At 45.6% G+C, this 18,105-nt stretch overlaps 2 protein-coding genes and 1 non-coding gene across 9 annotated transcripts in view; all 3 read left to right on the plus strand.

The window, feature by feature from the left end:
• LOC147021764 (uncharacterized) overlaps window positions 1-1,055 on the plus strand; it is a 55,603-nt gene extending 54,548 nt beyond the window's left edge. For all 5 annotated transcript variants that reach the window (XM_085892074.1, XM_085892075.1, XM_085892076.1 and 2 more), the window contains one exon: window positions 353-1,055. In XM_085892074.1, coding sequence (XP_085748200.1) covers window positions 353-469 — 117 coding nt within the window. In that variant the 3' untranslated portion in view covers window positions 470-1,055. The remainder of the gene's footprint in view (window positions 1-352) is intronic.
• An 11,649-nt stretch (window positions 1,056-12,704) lies between these two features.
• On the plus strand, window positions 12,705-12,776 carry TRNAT-CGU (transfer RNA threonine (anticodon CGU)). Its single transcript has one exon. It is a non-coding gene; the product is annotated as a tRNA-Thr (tRNA).
• Window positions 12,747-18,105, plus strand: part of BFAR (bifunctional apoptosis regulator) — a 48,504-nt gene continuing 43,145 nt past the window's right edge. Inside the window, exons 1-2 of one of the 3 annotated variants that reach the window (XM_085892081.1) lie at window positions 12,747-13,107; window positions 13,980-14,388. In XM_085892081.1, coding sequence (XP_085748207.1) covers window positions 14,153-14,388 — 236 coding nt within the window. In that variant the 5' untranslated portion in view covers window positions 12,747-13,107; window positions 13,980-14,152. Of the gene's footprint in view, window positions 13,108-13,319; window positions 13,628-13,979; window positions 14,389-18,105 lie in introns of those variants that run through there. The other 2 variants (XM_085892082.1, XM_085892080.1) reach the window with 2 other exon arrangements.

Here is an 18,105-nt window from a genome sequence, read left to right on the forward strand (position 1 = left end):
CAAATACCTGCTGTATCTTATCACATCAGTAGGCTTTAAAAAAATAATAAAGGCAGAGCTTGGGTAAAGAGAGAAAAACTGAGCATAATGGAATAAACGGTAATCTGCTTGAAAAGCTAGTCCACTCTCATCAGAATTTTCACCGTTTGAATGCTAAAAATCAGAGCAGGCAGAGCAGCCATTGGTGTAGTTTGTATCTGAGTTGCTGATTGATCTTGTGAAATAATGCTCAATGACAAATGTGATGGGTGTTGATGTGGTAGGAATGTAGGAGCTCACATAATCAAATCAAAACAGTTTTTTTTTTAACTTCCATCCCCCTCCCTTTGCTTCCCTCATTCATGATGTGCAGGTGTTGGAGGCGCTGCAGGAAATTGAGGAAATAAACTGGCAACTACGACAGTACATGGATAGAATAATCCTCGGCATCATGGTGAACAACCCATCAATCCTCGAGATAAAGCCCTGACATTAATTTATTTGAATCCTTCTGTAGTTGTCTCTCGATTCATTGTCTCTATAATTCGACTGATGGTACCTTCTGTTGACTTTTGATGACTTGCACTTTGTTCCAACTTGGCTGTTGGATTTTTTTTGTTTTTTTTTCAGATTTTTGCATTTTCAAGCTCATGGTATGGCCTTGGTTATCATGCGCTAAAAATTAAATGGCCAGATTGTTTTGTGGTTATACACTGCTTGGAGGATGGACAAATAGCCATAACACAGAAGGCTTAAGGTTGCTTGAATTTGGGAAATGGCTTTAATGACAGCCAATTTGTTCAACGTGATAATTTCTGTACAGACATATCCCACTTTTGATTTTGTTTTGATTATCTAAAAAGAAAACACTATGTTGAAGCCATGTTGCAATGGTGAACTGGAGCCTTGTTTTTAAATGTAATCTTCCTGCTAAACACCTGTCTTCAGGAAACCTGAGGAAGCTTTCACACAAGTGTTTTTTTTTTATAACTCAGGCAAATTTGGACAGAATGTGGTGCAAATGTACATGTGTATGCAAACATGTGAATGTAAATACACTACAAGATTCCCTCTGACGTCGTGGTCGAAAGATTTATAAAAATAATTCTGTTTAAGGTTTCATCATCACTGGTACTTTGAGGTATTTCAAGATGAAGCTCAAATTATCTTTAACCAAACAGAGGATGTAAAAGCCATTTGTAAGAGGGGTGGCACATTTAGATGATGTCCAATCTGTATATATGCCTGGTGTTGACTTAATGGCTAGAGTGGTGGGCTTGGGATGCCAGTGATCCTGAGTTCAAATCCCACTCGGTTGTTGAATTAATACCAGGTGGGGTTGGCTCAGCCTGTCATCCTTCTGAGGTGGGCAAAATGAGTACCAGCCTGCTGGTATACTGTGTCGGAGTGGCGACCCATCCACTATTGTGCCCAATAGCCAAGGAGACTGCTTAGGCAGCACCAACGCTCTGCACAGAGTGTGGTCCCAAAGGATGGGATGGAATCTGTTATGTATCTGTTTAGCAATATTTTTCCCTTGGATGCTTCAGACACTGCTGGCGTGTATACATAAGACCCTGCTTTCTTGGTGTGCCCTCAAGACTTATCACAAGTTAGAGGGGAATCGTCATCATCATTTTGTATCCAGCCTGTGACTGCTGGATGCATCATTGCTGGGAGCGCAGCTGTGTCGTTGATGCAGTGCCCCGTTACCAGTAAGCTGGTACTCATTTTCCCAACCTTGGAAGGATGACAGGCTGTCAACCCACCTGGTGGTATTTAACGACAGGACAGGAGCTCAACCTCAATACCCTAAGATCTTAACCCAGCCACCTTAACTGTTAAGGCTTAAGGTGGAAAATAAGAGCATGTGTTAATTTACCCACTACCTCCCCCTCTCCCCCACCCTCGCCCCAACCTGTCCCTTCTCTTCCCCTTTTTTAACTTGAGAAAAACATGTTTTAGACTTCTTGGTAATCCTATTGCTTGAGTGTGAGCAGTGTATTGAGTAGCAGCTCCCTCACTTAGCATGGTGGACCAGAGGTCAGTGCACCTTCTTAGCCCTTATTAGTTCTTGATCTCAATAACAGTCAGTCATCATATCAAAACCAGCACGTATGTAGAATTTGTTTCAACTCCAGTAGACTCATCAGCTGTATTAGATGATGAATGGTAATTGCATTTTGACAATTCAACCTGCACCTTACTTACACAAACAAATGTACCTGTACACACAATACATAAGCTTGGGGTGAAGTTGGATGAGAGAGTGACAAGTCATTGTACATTATCTTCACAAAAGGTTCACTAACCACCTCATACCATCGTAATGTTTCGCTATTTTAAGCCCGTGTCATTTTATTGTTCTGTGTCTTGCCAGAATTATGAGGCTTTCATCTGTTGCCAATCTATTGACACCTTTCATCCATTTGATGTCGCTAAATATTAATGCTACCACCAAACAATTTATTGCAGTTACGCATTACACCCTCTTGCCTTCTGGTGAGAGTTTGAACCTTTGTCATGAAGAAGCCAACTTGCTGCTGAGAACCCATGCCTGACCTTCAGGATCCCATGTGTATGTTTGCCAAGTTTGATGAAGATTGGCCAAAAACTGGAGGAGGAGTTGGGCAAACTGACTGTTCCTGCTTTATAATATAGATTACTGTACAAGTCATCCAATAGACTTTGTTAAACACACACACACACACACACACACACACACACACACACACACACACACACACACCCCCACACACCCCCACACACACACACACACACACACACACACACACACACACACACACACACACACACACACACACACACACACACACTATTGTAGCCAAGCGGGTTCGTTCCAGTTGCCTGATGGGATCCCGGCAGATCACTTCAACCCGACAGTAACGACCGGCTGTGTCAGCTGTCCCGCCTCAGATTATGGGTCTGTCCATTCCGATACTGTGCCGGTGGGACAGTGAAATCAGCCGGTGTGGCGTTAATTGTCACCGCTTGCCTCACATTCAATTAACAGCCGAGCGAGTCGAGTAACGCATGGCATGGTTCAGGGATACAGCTTTAATAGCCATTGCCAATTAACCTTCAATGGACTTTCCTGATTACAAGTGACCAGAATTCACCTCGAGGAAAGTTGTAATTAATTACAACAATAATGGTCATGGGGGAAGGGAATAAAAGAAGAAGCAATCAAACTAATCTATAATAATGTCAGTGTGTATCCATCAGTCCACCCATCTGTCTCCTCCCTAACTCCAAAACCATGAAATCGAGCGGCCCCAAATTTTGCATGCACACTAAGGGAACTCCAAAGTGGTACATGAATGAAAATTGGCTGTTTGGGTTAATTTAAACACCCCTTTAGAGGATAATTTAGGGGGTGCTCATCACGAAAAACCAAAATATGCCTTACCAAGATGGCGGCACGCCATTTTGGTCTCCCCTCTGTCAGCTCGCAACAGTCTTAAGTCACTATTTTCTTTGGCCTGCTCAACAATACCTTCACTTGGAACAGGCCCCAATGATTTCTTAACGATTTAAGTTTTTTTTTTTCACTTTCCTCGCACGTATTATCGAATGCCGAATAATCATACCTATTAATCGCTGCATACATTGCAATGCTTATAAACACCCAGAGACACCAGCGTTCATGGCTTTATTTTATTTCCACACATGCCATAACCTCTGAAATCTCTTAAATTAAACCAAAACTGAATTACAAAACTGAACTTAGCAGCAGTTCTTACTGTTTTAAAAAAGTGTTTATTTGTCCAATTCGGCCATAGTTTGACATTTCAGACGTCTCTAGGAGCTGTTTGGTATGATGGATTGGCGATCACTAATCACTTGCCCAGACAGCTGTTCCTTTTCAACTGTTTTGGTGGAGTGATTCCTTGAGTACTTATGCCACTTGGTGAGTGCTCTACACTATTCGCACTGTCACTGAATACTGTATATCAATCGAGTTGAAGTTGAACAAAGTTCAGGGGCCACTCACCTGTACTTGGCCCGTGTTGTTCTGCAGTGCGTCGGTTTGCGGCTGGCTCGTTGAAAATGAGGAATTTTATTTTATACTACATTTCCCCTTTTTGTGCGATTTTCTTTCATTCTATAACCCGTCACTTCAGCATGGATAAATGCATATTAAAATTAAACATTTCATTTAAAAAAGTTTCTTCAACCATTTAGCTGGAGTGTTTGGTTAAGCGACTTGGTGAGCCCTCTTCAAGCTTCAAGAGCAATACTTTGGTTTGATACTGGAGTAGTGTGGAAGGCAAAATAAATTAGATGAATGCAATGAGTAAAAACTGTTTTCAGTTGTTACAAAGCAATAAATTGCCACATCATATCAGAATAGCCGAGAAGTATGCAGGCACACTCTAAGCGGTCTAGGCTGGGTTTGAATGCTGACCCAGCTCTCAACTGTCATTCCAGTGTTTCACAGGCAGGGTGATCCATCAAAGGATGTGCCGTCTCTCGGACACTAAACATGGCATCACATCTGCTGGAATCCCCCCTCTCCTCTTCCCCTCTCTCCTCCTCTCCTCTCTCCCCCTCCCCTTTGTCAGCCCTCTGCCTCTCTCACCCCTCTCCCTCTCTCCCACCCCTATCCCTCTCTCCCACCACTATCCCTCTCTCCCACCACTATCTCTCTCCCACCACTATCTCTCTCCCACCACTATCTCTCTCCCACCACTATCTCTCTCCCACCACTATCTCTCTCCCACCGCTCTCCCTCTCTCCCACCCCTCTCCCTCTCTCCCATCCCTCTCCCTCTCTCCCATCCCTCTCCCTCTCTCCCACCCCTCTCCCTCTCTCCCACCCCTCTCCCTCTCTCCCACCCCTCTCCCCCTCTCCCTCTCTCCCTCTCTCTCTCATCCCCCTTTACTCTCCCCTCTCTCTCCCACCCCTCCCCATTTGTTGAGGGGACTGTTAAGGACTGATGGTTTAGTTTTGAATTTAAAACAGTTTCCCCATGGGATAGCATTTGCAAATCTGATTCGGAGTGAGCCAATGGAGGGGTGCAAAGGTCGCTGCATGTGTGAGCATGCAGGCAGGCAGGCCTTTGCCAGGTAGATAACGTGGGTTTTCAATGCTCCCACTAAGTTTTATATAGAACTCGCGGTGAGAAAGAAAATGTTGCTGTTTGGGTGCATTTTATCACCCTTCCCCTCCCCTCACACTGACTTCCTTTCCTCATGCTGCTGTGCCTTCCCCTCCTCTTACACTGCCTTTCCTTCCCTTCCCCTCACTCTGCCTTCCCTTCCTCTCACATCGCATTCTCTACCTATCATGCTGCCTTCCCTTCCCTTCCCATCATGCTGCCTTCCATCCACCTCCCCTCATACTTACATCCTCCACTCGGAAGAATTAATTCAATTTTGGTGAAGATCCAGATCGGGATACGAGAATGGTTTAATTACAAAGTAATTCTTCACCATTGAGAGATGGGAACAAAAACGACATGTATGTATAGCACGATATTTCAAAAAAGTTGTGGATGAGTTATGACAAAATTAGGTGCATAAGTTGGTGAAGTGACAAGAACCAGCCCATCAGTCGGATACAAAGCATAAACTGTTCAGCCTGGCGGAGGTATATGCTCTACCACGTGCCAGTCTACTTTGTTCTGTTTTTGCTAAGTTTTTACATACAAGATGAGAGTTTTAGTAATATATAGATAGATAGATATCTCAAAAATTTGTGGAGGAGTTATGACGAAACTAAGTGGATGAGTTGGTTCGGGCAATGAAATTGGATGCGGGACATGCTGGAAAGTCTCCGTCAAACTCCAGTAGTCATGTCAACAAGATTACCCAGAGAGGTTTGAGTAGATTCTGCCAAGCAAGACATAAAGAATGCTTCAGATGTGGACATCTGGGACATAGTTGGAAGGGTTTGAGTTTCTCTGCTATAGGCAAATTATGTGGAAAATGTGGGGGAAAGGATAATTTTGCAAGGAAGTGTAAATGTTAAATCGATAGATGTGGAAAAAAATGTTCGTCGAGTGGAGAACAGAAACTGCAATGATAATACTGATGATGATGATGATGGCTGTGCTTTTACAGTAAATGGACATGGGCATCAGGAGAAAGTTCCTGTAGTGATTTGGGGGTATGGATGTGCAGATCCTGGTGGATTCTGGAAGTGACAGCAATGTGATGGCCAAAGCATTGTCGGAAAAGATGAAGCAAAATAAAATAGCATGCAAGTCATGGAAATCCACAAAGAAACTGTATCCGTACACCATAATGGTGCCACTTCACACGGTGGGATGTTTTACTGCAGAAGTGAGCGCCGGTGGAAGGAAAACGAGTGTGCAATTCATGGTAATTGAAAAGGGGAAGCCATTGATGAGTAAAGAGACTACCCAGACATTGGGTATATTACACATTGGATTTGGTGTAAACTCGGTGATGTCCGAGGCAGATCTGAAACGCGAGTTTGAGCCGGTTTTCGGAGGGGTTGGAGAGCTACCAGACTGTCAAGTTAAACTGACAATTGACCCTGAGGTTAAACCAGTTGCTTAGCCGGTTAGTGTAGTAGATAGTAGAAAAATCGTGCAAATTATGATACAAGCATCAAATTCGGCATTTCTGTTCTGCAGGGCTTTCTGATCAAATCTGCCTGATTGGCCATTTTAAAATCCAAATTTTGAAAAATTAGAAAAAAAAAATATAAACTTCAAAAAAATTTGAAGTCACAGCTGGCTGAAATTCTTGATGTGCAAGTGAACATCCCAGACAGAGAACCAAGGGGAGATGCAGTCATCATTGATGGCTCAGCACTTATCAATGCCCTACCTCCATGTAAGTCAAAGATATTTGATGACTATGCTGAAGAAGACATCATCCCAAAGGTGGACTCCTATGGTGCCAGGTACGAGAGGGTGGACGTAGTGTTTGATGTGTACAAGAAGTTAAGTCTGAAGTCCGAGGAAAGGTCGAAAAGGTGGCAAGAAGAGTGACAGGAACCAGTAAGACCCCAAGTAACTGGAGAAGCTTTCTTCGAGATGACAGCAACAAGACTGAGCTGTTTCACTTCCTTGCGGAAAAGATGTGTGAAGCACAGACGACAAGCACAGTCATTGTCACAAAAGGAGAAGATGCCATTAGCAACACAAGGAAGTCACTGGATGCTGTGTCTCCATGTTGTCATGAAGAAGCTGACACTCGAATATTTGTACACGCCAGGGATGCAACGACGGATGGTAGCAAGTCCATTATCATTAAGGCTAATGACACGGATGTACTAGTCATAGCAATATCTGTACTGACATCCTTACAGGAACTAGGTCTTGAGAACATGTGGATTGTCTTTGGCCAAGGAGCCAAGGCGCGATGGATTCCAGTCCATGAGGTAGTTTCTGCAATAGGGCCTGAGAAAGCTTGAGGGATCCCATACTTCCATGCGTTCACCCGATGTGACATCGTGTCTGCCTTCCGCGGTAAAGGGAAGAAAACTGCATGGCAGACTTGGAACGTCTTTGATGATGTTTCTGAAACATTCACCAATCTCAGCCAGCATCCAACATTGATTCATGATCTTGACTTTTTTGAAGTTTTTTTTTTTTGTTTTCAAATTTTTCAAAATTTGGATTTTCAAATGGCCAATCAGGCAGATTTGATTAGAATCCCCTGGAGAACAAATGTGCCAAATTGGATGCTTGTATCATCATTTGCACGATTCCTCTCAAAAATTGCTGTTATCTGCCCCACTAGGTTAGAAGAACACCATTTGGGTTGCTGAGTAAAGTTGAAGCAAAGATTGAAGAACTTATTCAACAGGACATCATTGAGCTTGTGGAGGGACCAACACTTTGGGTGAGTCCGGTCATAGTGATCCCAAAACCAAATGGAGATATTAGACTGTGCGTTGATATGCGACGGGTGAACGAAGCAGTGGTTAGAGAGCGCCATCTCATACCCATAATAGATGAGGTACTCCAGGACTTAAAAACGAGTAAAGTGTTTTCCAAGTTGGACTTGAAGTGCAGGTACCACCAGGTAGAATTGCATGTGGAGTCAAGGAATGTAACAATGTCTGTTACACACTGTGGATTGTACAGCTATAAGAGGCTGTTATTTGGTATCGATGCAGCACCTGACATTTACCGACATGAGATCCACAAAGTGTTTCAAGGCATTCCAGGGGCAGCACTTCACTCTACCATAGGGAAAAGCCCAGCAGAGTTGTTATTTGGAAGGAAAATCCGAACCAAGATGCCGGAGCTGAAGGATGTCTTGGCTGACCAGGAGGTTTGAGACTGGAATGCTGAGAAGAAGGGATCGATGAAGCTGCATGCGGATCATCGATGTCGTACTAAAGATTCTGATGTGTTGTCGGGAGATACGGTGTTGCTGAAACGAGAGAATCCAAGAAAACTTGACACAGCCATCCTGCCAGACCCTTACACTGTTGCTTCCAAGACAGGAAGCAAGGTGACAATAGAGTCACCAGATGGAGTTTGTTATGACAGAAACACATCACACGTGAAGAAGTATCGACATCAGAATATTCCTGAGATGGGGAATCTGGAGACGAGTGGTGTTCCAGAGATGAATCGAGTGATGATCGAGCAAAACATGGCAACGTGAGGAGATGGGGGCACAGAGGAGTGCAGAGACTGATGAGGCAGCTGAACTACCCATCTAGGTTCCACAGGTGGATGGAGCAGAGAAACTTCGAGATCCAGAGGTATCGCCAGATCAACATACAAGGCAAGATCAGAAGGATGCATCATTGTTACATCATGCTCCAGGCAGACCAAATCGAGAGAAGAGAATGCCAAGGAAATACAAAGATTTTGTCAGATTGTGATTATTTGATAAAGAATGAATGCAATTGAGATTTAAGGCAAGAAGGTGAAATTCTGGATTGAATGTTGTGATTTTCTTTTGGGAAGTTTGGGAGGTCGAGTAGCTTAAATGATGGAACAGTAAACTCATGTGCAGTCTTCAGATTCAAATGGGGGAGGGATGTCATGATAATGGTTTGTATTGTGTTTGGATACCTTTGGATGCATGTAACTCCACCGTACTGTCATGATGTGAAACAACAACCACAACATCAACAACAACCAGAAGAAGAGGTTCCAAGATGGCTGATTAAAACGAGCATCACAATCACAAGCCATCGTAGTGATTGGTAATCACGCAGGTTTCGGGATTTCCTGGGCTTGATGACGTGACACCTTGGTGTATCTTTCAAAGTCCAATACCATCGGAAGTAGTGTACTTTATCCATGATTTTAACTTTTTGTGTGATTGTGCAATTCCTTCGATAGAAATGCAGTCGGGTTTTTCCTGATACCCTTCTGAGCCGAGGATATGGATGTTGGAATGTGTTCTTCCATCAGGTCAGGTCAGATATGGGAGTACGCGCCGGAGCAGCACTTCGCTCCGTCCACTTTCCGCCGGTACTCCGGGGGCCTCTGATCATCCCCTAGACAGACGCCAGGCCCATCCCCGTCTTCTTGAGATGCCGATCAAACTGCTGCAACCACAAGGCACGTGGTCTGAACATTGACCTCCTCCACTCTCGAGACTCCCTTGCTGAGACAATCTGGTGAGCAGGATGAGCATCAGGAAAACGAACCAAATGTCCATACAGCCGCAGCAGATGCTCACGGACTATGCAGGGAACAAATCTCATTTGAGTCTCTCTCTCAGCAACTGCTCGTTGGACACAAAGTCCGACCAGCAATTGCCAAGGATTCTCCGAAGAGACCTGGCACCAAAGAAATAAAGTTGCCGTCTTCGATTCCTGGTCAGAGTCCAAGTCTCACATCCATAGAGCAAGATTGGAAGCACCAAGGACCTGAAGACTCGGACTTTCATCGTCCCGCACAGGTACCGGCAGCACCACATACCATGATCCAGTGAATCCATGACTCCCCAGGTCCGACCCAGACATCTGTTGACCTCTTACTCACAGCCAGCAGAGACATGAATGTCACTGCCAAGGTAAGTGAATCTCTCCGTGACCTCAACATCCTCACCACAAATAGTTCAAAATGCTCTCTGAAAAAGCTCCAAGCTTCACTACAGCCCATGAAAGCAAGGAGATGTCATCAAGCATTTGACTCATACGATCAAAATTTCCCTTATTCAGTTTAAATTTGGGTGCTGTCGCCAACTCATGTGCCTTTCCAAGTACATTTAGCTCCACAACTATGCAGCAGTGTTCACGACTAGTGGGGCAACTTTAGCATAACAATTGCACATTTTGTGAGGAAAGCACCAAATTTGGCACACTAGTAGCCCAACATATTATGAACAGATTTGGATATTGGGCCATCTCAAATTCAGCCACTGATGGCTGTGGCAGCCATTTTGCACTGCCATCAAAAATTTTGAGATGGCCCAATATCCAAATCTGTTCATCATATGATCGGCTACTAGTGTGCCAAATTTGGTGCTTTCTTCATAAAATGCACAATTGTTATGCTATATTTAGCTCAGTTTCCCCACTATACTAGATGGTGGAGGTCTGTATTCTATGGAATTAACCATATCCTGTGTGTTTGTCAGTACCACATTAAGTAAGCTGGAACCCTTTCCTGAGCAATATGGTGTAAACACATCCACATGCTGGAAACAATAACTCTCGTGTCGGGCTTCATTGAAAAGCTGGGCTGGTTGGTCCAGAAATCCATCGGCGTGCCACGATCTCCAATCAACTGCCGGACAATTGAAGTCCCCAACAATGAATACATCGCTCTCCTGTCTGTCACTGGTTTTGCAGATCAGCTCATTCAGTAACTCGCGATTCTTACACCCGCCAGATGGACAGCGATACATACAGCCAATAAGAAGGCTGTCCTTTCTCCAGAGAGATAGAGAGAATCATTCCTGAATCCTTACAGTTAGTTTTCATGTTAACTTCTCCCACCTGCAGATGAGAACTTACCCAGGATAAATCATCACTCCTCAACATTGCGAGTATCAATGTCCACGTTTGTATATCCTGGAAGTGCCAAGGATGTTGCTGTGGTCATAGTTGTGCTATTCAGAGGTTTCACCTCAGTAATCATAATAATCAATCCTCACCCTCCCCTTGGTTCCTCCTGATGACCCCAATGCAGTATTTTGTCTGCCATTTGATTCTGGTTCCAACAATTCCCTTCCAGTAATTCCAGTTCCACCAATTTGTTTGTCAGGGAATCTCCATTCGTGTACATATTTCTCTGTTCAAATCTGAATCACTATGTCCGTGCCGGTCTTTATCGCCATCCAGTCACTGCTGATCAACACGTGCTTCTACTCCTCTCACATCTCCCTCAAAATCCTCTTTGAGGTCATATTTGTGGCTGCAATGGGTCATCATTTTTACCATTTGCCTTACACCGTCTTGCTCCATGTCTCCTGTTGCTGATGGATAACTGGTTCTTGTTCGGTTCTCATGATTTTTTTTGCCCTTTTCATGTCTCTCTTTACTCAGCTTTGCCTTGCTTAACGATGGATTATATGGCATCCTCTTGGAAGATTTTACCTCCACAGAATGTTAGTTTCTCTTCTCCTTCCCTTCGTCTTCCTTCCCCCTCCCCTTCTCTCCCCCCTTCCTCTCTACTTCCTCTCTGCTTCCCTTCCCTTTTTACCTCTTCTCTGCTTACCTCTTCCTCTCCCCCTCTCTCTCCATCCTCCATTCCTCCATCACTCACTTCCTCTCGCACTTCTCCTCACCTCCCCTTCCCTCTTCCCCTCTACCCCTCTTCCCCCCGACCTTTCCCCTCCCCTCTTTCCTCTCCCCTCCCCCATAATTTCCTCTTCCCTTTCTTCTTCTGCTCCCCCTTCCTCTTCCTCTGCTTTCTTCTAACTCCCTCTCCCCTTTCCTCTACCCCCTTTTCCTCTCCCCCTTTTCCTCTCCCCCTTTTCCTCTTCCCCCATTTCCTCTCCCCCTTTCCTCTTCCCTCCCCCTTTTTCCTCTCCCTCCCCCTTTTTCCTCTCTCTCCCCCTTTTTACTCTCCCCTCCCCGTTTTCCTCTCCCCTCCCACCTTTTCCTCTCCCCTCCCCCTTTTTCCTCTCCCCTCCCACATTTTCCTCTGCCCTCCCCCATTTTCCTCTCCTACGGCAAAGGCAACACAACATGGTGGAAACCTCAGGGAGTTAATTAACATGCACAACACAAGATTGAAGATTTAAATAGGACAAATTAAAATCAATCCTCATCGATCTATAATTCACGGATTGCTGTTTTTGTTTGTCGCGTTACTCCTCCGACCGTTCTGGCCCCACTACATCCAGATTTGCTCCATCGGATCAGTACGACCTGAATTAATGTCGAGGGGTGTTTTATGTTTATTGGTGGTCGTGGGGGGTTGAGGGGGGAATGTAAATGTTTATCCTGTGGCGCCGCTGCCGGTGGGAGAGGGTATTACGTGTCTCCACCATTTACAGCGCAGTATTCCTGTCCTGTCCTGTCCACACGTTTTCCAGAACAGTGAGGTATTTTGAATTATAAGCAGTGGGAATGTTTTTGCTTCACTCGGATTATATTTTAAAAAATTATTTTGCGGGAGCGATTTATGGGCAGCCGTCAGCGGCCTATACACCGCCCAAATAATAGTACGCGTCAGAAGAGCGTGTCGATACTTGGAACAAGATTGTCCGTTGTGGAGGACTTTTCTCGTAAATATTGATCCGTTATTTGTGAAAACATAAAAACAATTTATAAATAAGAATGGATTTAGTGCATCACTCGCCGATGGCGCGGTGGCCAAGTGGTAAGGCGTCGGTCTCGTAAACCGAAGATCGCGGGTTCGACCCCCGTCCGTGCCTTTGTACTTTTATTGGCCTTGACACGGCCTTGAAATCCCTCGATCGTACATTTCAAATTCCCCCAAATTTTGTGATGACCGTCGTTTCAATCACGCCATGATTTCCGACGTTTGCCGGTTCAAACAAACCGTTGAGTGTTCGCCTCTTCCGGGACATCGAGTTCCCGAAATCCGAGGCACGAGCCCCACCTGAACGTCCCTCCTGTGCTCATGTTTTCTTGACGACGTTTTGGGCCCCACAACTGTACTACTCGTCACAGTTGTTCCCGGTGACTGGTCCCACGATCGTTTCGAGATCCTATTACCGTTGTTTTACCTCTCGGATGTTTAAGGTAAGTGCTGCTTGCTTCACCTGAGGTAAAATAAATACACGTATTTTGGTTTCGGTCTCGTCGCGAAGTAATTGATAAAATCGTTCCCAAAATCCCGTGTCCGTGACCCGATCCAACCGTGGAGTGTCGAAATCGGTTTCGTCTCGATTTCCTCAAAAGGAACAAACTGTTCGTGACATACACCGCCCAAAAACATTCGGGCACGGCTCCAACGTGGCCCCAATAATCGGGGTCGGGTAAAGGGTAAACGTGTTTTATGTTTCTCTGTCTCGCCACGTTGTCACTTCATGTTGCGAGCGAACGAAGGCGAACCTTGCCCTTTTTATCGTCTCACTTTTGTCCCACGCGGGATGAGAGGTCAAGCGACCGTTTCAGAACTTGCTTTGACGTTTACTGTGCCTTGTACCTTGTACCTTGTAATTGGAGGACGAACACATGTTCAGGGGCTTCGCGGTGGACAAGGGAATGTAATTCTTTCACCCGACGTGAAGCCATGAAACATGAAAATTCACGCGTCGAGGTGAAATACCGATCGGGACATCTACCCTTTGCGATGTGACCCGATCTCTTATTATATGTATACGTGCCCTGTATGTTTCATGACCGATGTGGATGTTTAATCACAAGGTGCGTTTTTCAATGACTTGATGAAGTGATGTCCATTAAGGACATGGTGAGGTACAGTACTACACTGTAATATTTATATTATAATAAATATATATATATATATATAATTGTGAATTGATCAGAACATGCTGTTAGTAATGAATCAGGTCTTCCAATGGATGATCTGTATTATATCTGCATTGTGGAATACTGAGCGAGTTCGACATGCCAAGTCATAACTTGTTTGTTCTCCACTCCTTCTGTAGAACCTGCTCGTGAGTCACTTTCAACGAGCGATGCACGTTTGATCGAGGCTCAGGTGTTGAAGAAAAGGGGGGGGGGGGTATCACAAGGATGGAGTGAACTGTGCTCACATTGAAGCGGTTCCCGTTGACCGAGGAGGTTGCTGCGTGCGTGGTTCAGAAGGGACACCGGTGCCATGGAGACCTCTCGAGATGACGACGTCAAAGAGACCAATGTGAAGGACCGTCTTTCGGCGGCTGAATTTTCTTGCCATTGCTGTTACGAGTTGCTGCTGGAACCGACGACGCTCACCTGCGGACACAGCTTCTGTCGCCACTGTCTGGCGCTCTGGTGGGAGGCCTCACGGCGTACGGAATGCCCGGAATGCCGACAGACTTGGGAAGGTTTCCCAAATGTCAATATCCTTCTGCGGTAAGTCGGTCGATTCGAGGTTGTTGGCAAATTACAAGGGTGAGGGCAGTTATCAAAGTTTATCAAGAAATTATTTTGTTTTAAAGAGAGCTTCTTTGTGTGTTACTTTGTATTCGATCAGCCCTCCACACAAACGATCATGAATGATTATTGGGACGAGGTGAGGGTGTGCAGTTGGGGGGGGGGGGGAAGGGGGTGGAGCTCTAAGTCAGATTAATGAGATTTTGTCTTTGAAACCCATTAGACCTGCCTTTGTACCTCCATCACGAAAGGTGGACCAGAGGTTATGTAGTTACCCCTGTTTGTTTGTCTGTGAACAGGATATCTCAAAAAGTTGTTCACGGATTCAAACGAAACTTGGTGGGCAGGTTAGGTGTGTGACAAGGATGGATTGTTTAGATTTTGATGAAGATGCAGATCCGAGAAATTTTAAAGTGATTTTTCACCCTTGAGAGAGCGGGACAAAAACGTTATGTAGTGCGATGTCTCAAAAAGTTGTGGAAGGATTATGAAAAAAAACAACTGGGTGAATGAGTTGGGTTGGTGACAAGAAAACAAGCTGCTGAAATTAATTAATTTATTTAAATGTTGAAGGCTCCAGTCGCAGACTAAATAGTCCTCATTGAAGTCAGGCCTTAAATATAGAGAAATAAAAGAGAGAATGTAAAGTGAAGAGTGAAAATGAGTGAGTAAGAAAAGTGTACGGTGTTTGTTTGCAAGAAAGAGAGATTAAAGCTAGCCCAGTAGCTATAGTTTGAGTGAGACAGAAAGTAAGACCAGCAATCCTGACACGGAGCAGCACTGGGTTACATGTTACTAGTGGCAGTCAAGAAAGCTGACTGACCGACCTGGATCCGGATGCGGATGCGGATCCAGGACGTTAAAATGGACATCTCATGTTCCAGCAATCCTGACACGGAGAGTGTAAGATGGCTCCGGGCATCACTTTAACGCTCCTAAGTAAGAACGGTAGGACCATCCTGAGAGGTTGCTGTCGACAACCTACTACTTCAGAAAACTGGTCTAACCGGATGGGTGTTTTTTTTCGGAGACACCTTCTCCTTACTGGATGGCCGTTGGCTCCCTAAAGGAGCTCATCCGCCCTTTTGGCAGGTGTTGATTTTAGTCTTGCAGGGTGTCACAGTCACCCTCCCCACTGGCGAGCCAGTGAGGGTAGTCAGTTTCGTCGCCGACTACCCAACCATGCAGCAGGTAGCACTGGGTTACATGTTACCAGTGGCAGTCAAGAAACCTGACTGACCTGACCTGGATCCGGATGCAGATCCAGGACGTTAAAATGGACATCTCATGTTCCAGAATTAGTTGGTGGGCGTTAAAGATTCTATGATGTCCTTTTACAAAGAGTGGGTGAGCTATCGCCAGCACTTGAACCAAATTACAAATTCATTCCCTGACTATCGCTTGGAAGACAAAGGCAAACCACCCACTCGATGTAATCCCTGCCATGGGGCTGCTCTGGCAGCACTGAGCCTGCATCTGGTTAGAGAATACACAGAAAATTCAGAACAGGTGCCCGTGTAAACACCATGGTAATTACATTTGTGTTGTTGACAAATCACTGCCACCTCAACATACGATCTCACACCAACAAACATAAGTGGTATTTGTTCACAACAAATATGATATCTGTCCTCATCCAAACCATTTGCCTTTCTTATCACCCTTCTGGGAATATTCCGCATGGCTGGCGAGGTTTCCATTACTGGTCTGCAGATTTGGTTTTTTACCTCTGCCCTTGAAGGTGAAGGAGGTTATGTTTTCACCCCTCTCTGTCTGTTTGTCAATCTGTTTGTGTGCAGGATATCTCAAAAAGTTGTGGACAGGTTCGGTGTGTCACAAGTACGAACGGATTCGATTTTGGTGAAGATCCGGATCCGGATCTGGATCCGACTAATAGAATTTTTCAAGTGATTCTTCACCAATGGGAGATCGGGCCAAAAACGATATATAGCACAATATCTCAAAAAGTTGTGGATGGATTTGGACGAAACTTGGTGGACACGGGTGTGTGACGAGGAAGAACTGATTAAATTTTGGTGAAGGTCCGGATCCAAATCAGGATCTGATAAGTTTTTTTTTAAGTGATTCTTCACCGTTGAGAGATGGGGTTAAACCAATATAAAGCAGGATATCAAAAAGTTGTTGACTGATTCAGACAAAACTTGGTGGACAGGTTGGGTGTGTGACCAGGAAAAATTGATTCGATTTTGGTGAAGTTCCGGATCCGGATCTGGGTACAAGAATTTTCTCAATTGATTCTTCATTCACCATTGAGAGATGTGGCCAAAAACGATATATTGTTACGAATCTGGTAGCCATCGCACACAACAGCCAGAGTCCCCGCAGATCAGTTATCTCGGTAAGTATGTGTTTATAGTTAGAATCCCTCCTTCTGTCTAATGGGAATTTCATGTGTGCGCTGCGAGTTATTTTATTGTTAGAATTTATACATCAACCACAACAACATACATCTTCGCTTCTTCCACCATCGCCCTCCCTCATGCGCATGCGTGACGAACGCAACCGTGGGCGGGGCCCACTCCCTCTTTAGCCAATCGGTAAGGAGCGGCGTCTCGTCCGCCCCGTCCCTCACTCAACCCGGTTGCCGTTACGCACATGGTCTTAGGTGAGGAGGTAGGCGGAGCTACAATCGCCTCAGATCGGGACTCCACCCAGAAGGGTGGGAGTCGCCCGCCTTTCCGTGGGCCTGTCCAATGAGGGACGGCCAGCGAATCGCGTGACGCAACCGTCCAATCAGGAGGCAAGTGGCCAGGGAAGAAATCCCTCCCACCCCACGAGAGGAACGAATAACGGTCGGGGCGATGATTCTGGCTGGGTCTGCCTCGCCTGGTGTCATCTGATCCGCCTGGACGCTTTTTCGGCCTCGATCGCCTGTCGCCTCGTCGTCTCTCGCCTCGTCCGCCTTCGTGCTGGCTGGCGTCCGGCGCTCTATCCCTCGTTCCTGGTGCTTGGTGCTGCGTTGAGGCGGTGGGTTCGAGTCCCGCCGAGTCAGCTCGACCAGACTGCACAAGGCGGACAGGTGCAAGTGCAGACTCTTGCCCTCAGCTCACCTTCCCTCCCGAGCTGAAGGGCCAAATAAAGGCCACGGCCACCATTTCTTTTGGGTGTGTGCGTGTGTGTCTGTGGGCCCAGTCTATAAGTAACAATTGTTTAAGTGCCTTGTACATTACTTGCATTCCTTCTTGATAGTCTGTTTAACTCTGCTCTTTTTGTGCTCCCCTGCCCCATTATAAATAAACCCCGATTGGTCAGTGTACCAGCTCGTTGTCTGTCACTTTCTTTCATTGGTTTAGCACGGTGCGTATTGGGAATTAGGGAGGCCGTCGTGCCATAATTGTTCATTTGGACCGACGGACCTTGGTAATCCCCGCTCGGTTTACACCCGGTTCGGGCTCGGTAAACGGCCCGTTCCGCCCAAGGTCCGTCGAGGGTGTGACCGCCCCGGTAATTTGATGACGTGGGTACTTAGGTATATTGAAATTTGGCTATTAACCCTACCCTACGACGTCAGAGAATTGGCGGTCACGGTCCTTAAGCGACCCGTGACCTTTGGAGTTGTCCGAAGGTTACGACCTGCAATTCCGGGTGTTCGGTGGGAGACGGCTCTACTGCTCCACCTGGTGGCCGTTCCTCGCCACCGACCCCCGGCCCACAACAATATAACATGATATTTCA

This window comes from Eptatretus burgeri, chromosome 8 (genome assembly GCF_056783735.1).
Source record: "Eptatretus burgeri isolate ZD-2024b chromosome 8, Ebu_testis_v1, whole genome shotgun sequence".
Classification (NCBI taxonomy): domain Eukaryota; kingdom Metazoa; phylum Chordata; class Myxini; order Myxiniformes; family Myxinidae; genus Eptatretus; species Eptatretus burgeri.